Raw genomic sequence first — 4353 nt, 5'->3', positions numbered from 1 at the left:
CTGCTGGGAGAATTTGGAATTGGCAGTTCAGATGAAAATGGGAAAGTATTGGACCTGTTGAGCGAACTTAAGGAAATGACCCAAAAGAAGGATCTGGAGCTCCGAAGGTATTTCAGAAAATATTTTAAGAAAAAGATAGCGCCTCATCAGGCAGAGATGGGCTGTCGATGGTTGCACTGTCCAGAGAGTGGGTAGCTCTGGCATTTGCAGAGGCCGAGGGTGCCAGAGCCCAGGCAAGGCAGGAACTAGGGAATGGGCAGAAAGTCTTCAGCCCAGCTGAAACCCTGTGTGAGTTGTCCAACAGCCAAAATAGAAATCGGCGATAGTGTCATCCCTCGTTTTCTGCTTCAGAGCCACACGGCACTTTCGGTGTCTTTGGATCGGTCTGTTCACATTTTCAGTGTTTTCTAGGGTAAGGGCTTGGGGCAGTCTTTTCGGAACCTCTTAATGAAGTATACATACATACAGAAAAGGTGCAGATTGTAGCGGTGCAGCTTGGTGGATTTCACCGATGTGTGCCCGATGTGTGCCCGCGTGGAACCAGCCTCGGGTCCAGCACAGCCCGCAGCCAGCACCCGGAGCCACCCTGGCTTCCTTCTCTGACTCTCCTCCATGAGGTTTCTAACCAGGGCACTTTCCTCCACATCTTCGCAAAGAATCTTGTTTTCTCCTTTACAATGCTCAACATACTTTCCGAGATGCCTAAAATATTTGAAAGGTGCTCATGGGAAACAGCTGCCACCCACTGTGGCATTTCCTCCTCTGTGCACCTCGGGTGAACCAGGACTCACCGAAGGAATCTGGATTGCAGGGGTCACAGGTTCAGGTGGTTAAACATGCTCGTTTAGTACCTGTTCCCCTCCGCTGTTAATGTCATGAGAGGGCTGGATGTTGTCCCATTCATAGCTCTGTCACCTGTTCCTAACACGGCATGGATGGTCCCTAAATATTTCCTGAACAAATGAATCTTTCCTTTCACGCTGCCTGGTCCTGTTCTTGGGGGCCTCCCTTTTTGTTCCTTCCCACCAGCACTTGGGAGGAGTCGGCCTGAGCCCGCAGCCTTCCTGCTGCTGCTGCACAGTCACGCGCACTTTGGCTTTGTCTGGCCCTCAGGCGCAGAGCGAAAGTTGTCTTCTGTCCTGTCTTTTCTGCAGGAGCTTTGTCCAGGTGCTGGAACTCTCTGCCGGGGCGAGTAAAGAGGCAGCCTTAATTAACCAGGATGTGTGGGAAGAGGCCCGGGGCTCTGCGGCTTCCCGCCAGTGGTATTTCAATGAGGAGGGCGCCTGCGGGGAAGTTCAGGGAGTGGCCAGCAGCCCACTCGTCTCAGGTGCTGTCAAGCCACACGCTCTGTGAGTTCGTACACAGGCTGTGTCCTCAACCCAAGTGGATGCCTTCCTGCAAACCTTCAAGAAGAAAGCACATCCTGTGCCATTTGTCCAGGGCTCATCTGTGTCACAGAGGCACGGATGTGATATTCTAGAAACTCAAGCACTTTAGTCACTTAGTTCCACAGTATATCTGTTTTTGTATGATAATCTTATTTGATATTTAAAAAATAAAACTGTTTGGCAGTTGAGTCTTGGTTTCTGCATAAGGGGGGAGCAGAAGGCACATGTTTTCTCACGTTCTTCTAAACAGCTGGTTCTGAGCCTTGGGACCTCTGAGACATGAGTATTTCGCTTTCAGGGTGATTCCTGTCCTTCAGTCACTAGGCTGTTCTGTTCTGTTTAATATCTGACAGCAAGTTATGAGTTGGTCCTCAAATGGAAATTCTCCTGTCCCACTAGTAGTCACTGGGAGGCACCTGCGGACTTGCCCCATAGCTTCAGTCTACACTCCACATTGGACCATGCCGCAGATAGGTTGCCCAGGCAGCTCGCCAGCTTCTGTCTACACCGTGTAGGCGCCAGCAATCCCAGGACGTGCCTCCGTTGATGTTGACTGGTTCCTGTGGATGGCACTTTCTGCGTTACGACACCAGGGAGGGGAAGAGCCCCTGATGAGATGCAGTATCCAGGCTCATGCATTTCGGGAAGAGAGATGCAGCCACTTGATCTGAATCCTGTTCAAACAGGCATGCTTTTATCCACCTTCTTTAACCTAACTCGGGCCTCCTGGAAACTTCGTCAGGTTTTAGATATACAGTTGCAGGTAGGGGAAGCAGTACCTGGTTAGACACAATAGCCATTCCCACCACACATGCAGGCCAAGGAGACATGAACGCTTGCGATCAGGCCAGTTTAAACCTGCAGTTTCCATTCACACAACCCACCTTTCATTTCTGTGGTCTCCTAAGTCCACTGAAGCCCATCTCATTAGGGATTCCCATTGAGCTCCTGTTTCAGAGTCCCAGAAACTTCTCTTCTCTACCCCCTGACCTGTTTTCCCCCCGATTTGTGTGCAGAAAGCTTTGGTTCCACAGGAGGGGACACTCCAGGTACCCTGGTCCTTTTGTCAGTGGTTGTCTTCATTAATTAGCCTAGTTAGTGCCCAAAGTGATTCCAGGTCAGGCTTTTCATTGTAATCTCTGCCTTCTAGCATTTAAAAATTCCCCGAACTCTGGGGTAAAGGCAGCAGATTTGTTTGGGGTCCTTGAGTGTTCATGGGCCAGTGGGGGTCCCTTACCCCAGCACACTCCCATAGACCTTTGCTTCAACCCTGTCAAAATGATCAATGAGTGCTGCATGCTTCAGTTAAGCAGGGGCTCCAGGTGCTGCAGAATGAGCATGTGGTATGTCAAATATGCTGTCATGCTGGGACCAAACTTAAAACTGCTTAAGGAACAACTAACTATGCATTGTGAAAATCACCTGGAAGGACTGCCACAATTTTTTAAATGAAAACAGGTCAAAATAATGGGTACAGAACAATTGGTGTTAAAATTTCTAAAATCCTGGAAAGATAAGAATGTGCTGAGAGAAGCTGTCTCCAGGTTGGGTGGTGGGGGTGAGGTGGGGGGAGGGTGCTTGCTTGTTGCTTTCACATTCTTTTAACATTTTAGTCAAATATTTTCTCATCTGCGTACATCATGTTTTCACTAAGAAATCTATACAGTGGAACTCAAGCAGGCAGGCTAAATAGCCATGCTCATGTTTAAGTTGTGGTGTCTCAGCCTTGGCGTTGATGTTTGGAGCCAGGTCGTTCTTTGCGGTTGGGGCTGTCCTGTGCATTGAGGGATGCTGAGCTGCATCCCTGGCCTCCACCCACCAGGTGCCAGTAGCAGCCCCCAACCAAAGATGTGCGTGGACATTGCCCGGTGACCCTGGGGGTTAGAATCACCCTGTGTGAGAACCCCTAGGATGCTTCAGTCCCATTCTCTGGTCTCCACCTCAGCAACACCATTTTTTGCAGTTTCATTCATTGACCTCAACCTGATTTCTGAAGAAAAGACCAGAAGGCACCTCTGTGTGACAGCTTCTCAACCATGACTGGGCTGAGAGCACAAATTCTGACAAAGATAAGAACCAGAGTTGGCAAACTACAGACCTTGAGCCAAATCTGACCTGCTTCTTGTGTGTATAGTTGTATTGGCATACAGCCATACCCGTTTGTGTACACTGCATTCATGCTGCCAGTGGCGGAGTTGAGGCTTTGGAGACCGTCTGTCTCGCAACGCCTAAGATCCTTACCATCTGGTTCGGAAGAGGTTTGCTGACCCTTGATTTGGTAAAGTAAAGTAGAAAATCTAACTTGTAAAAGAACATATTTAATATTTTCCTATGGGACTCAAAGCTGTCGCCATTTTGAACAAAGTGGTGAGGGCTGAGAAACAGTTTTGCTTTTTGTGAATTGCTGTCATGCAGAAGGAGAGCGTCCCACTCTTGCTGGAGAGGCAGGCACGTGAGGCATTGGACGAAGAGCTACCCTGGGAGAAGCCTCCATAGACTTCTAGAATGATCATGCTGACTAGAACTGAACACCAATTATGCCAACAGCAATGGTATATGAGTGGCAGATCTTGAGGGAGCTTCCCTCTCCTGGTCTACATTTTCCATTTTTTATAGTGAACACGTCACATCCACAATCAGAAAAACTACAGTTTCATATCATTTTGGTGACTGTTTCTAAAAGGAGGTATTGGGGTTGGGCATCACAGCAGATGGGAGATAAGATGCAACCAAGGCAGTGCTCGCATTCTCTCAGAATGGGTGGGCGAACCGATGCCGAGAAAACCGATGCCAAGGCAATGCCATCACGGTGATGCGGCTCTTCTCTGGAACATGGGGAAAGAAGTGACTGGCTCTGTGGGGAGGTGTCATTCCCTGACTTCCCCAGTGTCCTCCCCACTGACACCACCTATTGCACCCCAAATCTGCCATCACACCAAAACTTCACCAGCTCCTCTGACTCTTC

General features: G+C 49.1%; 1 protein-coding gene across 1 annotated transcript in view; it reads left to right on the top strand.

Moving 5' to 3' along the window:
* Positions 1 to 1576, top strand: part of HAUS8 (HAUS augmin like complex subunit 8) — an 18487-nt gene extending 16911 nt beyond the window's left edge. Inside the window, 2 exon segments of the mRNA XM_006904261.3 lie at positions 1 to 107; positions 1155 to 1576. Of these exon segments, the coding sequence (XP_006904323.1) occupies positions 1 to 107; positions 1155 to 1353 (306 nt within the window). The 3' untranslated portion in view covers positions 1354 to 1576.
* The last annotated feature ends 2777 nt before the right edge of the window (positions 1577 to 4353 follow it).

This window comes from Pteropus alecto, unplaced genomic scaffold (assembly GCF_000325575.1).
Source record: "Pteropus alecto unplaced genomic scaffold, ASM32557v1 scaffold160, whole genome shotgun sequence".
In the NCBI taxonomy this organism is placed as follows: Eukaryota; Metazoa; Chordata; class Mammalia; order Chiroptera; family Pteropodidae; genus Pteropus; species Pteropus alecto.
This window is presented reverse-complemented; position numbering and strand designations above follow the sequence as displayed.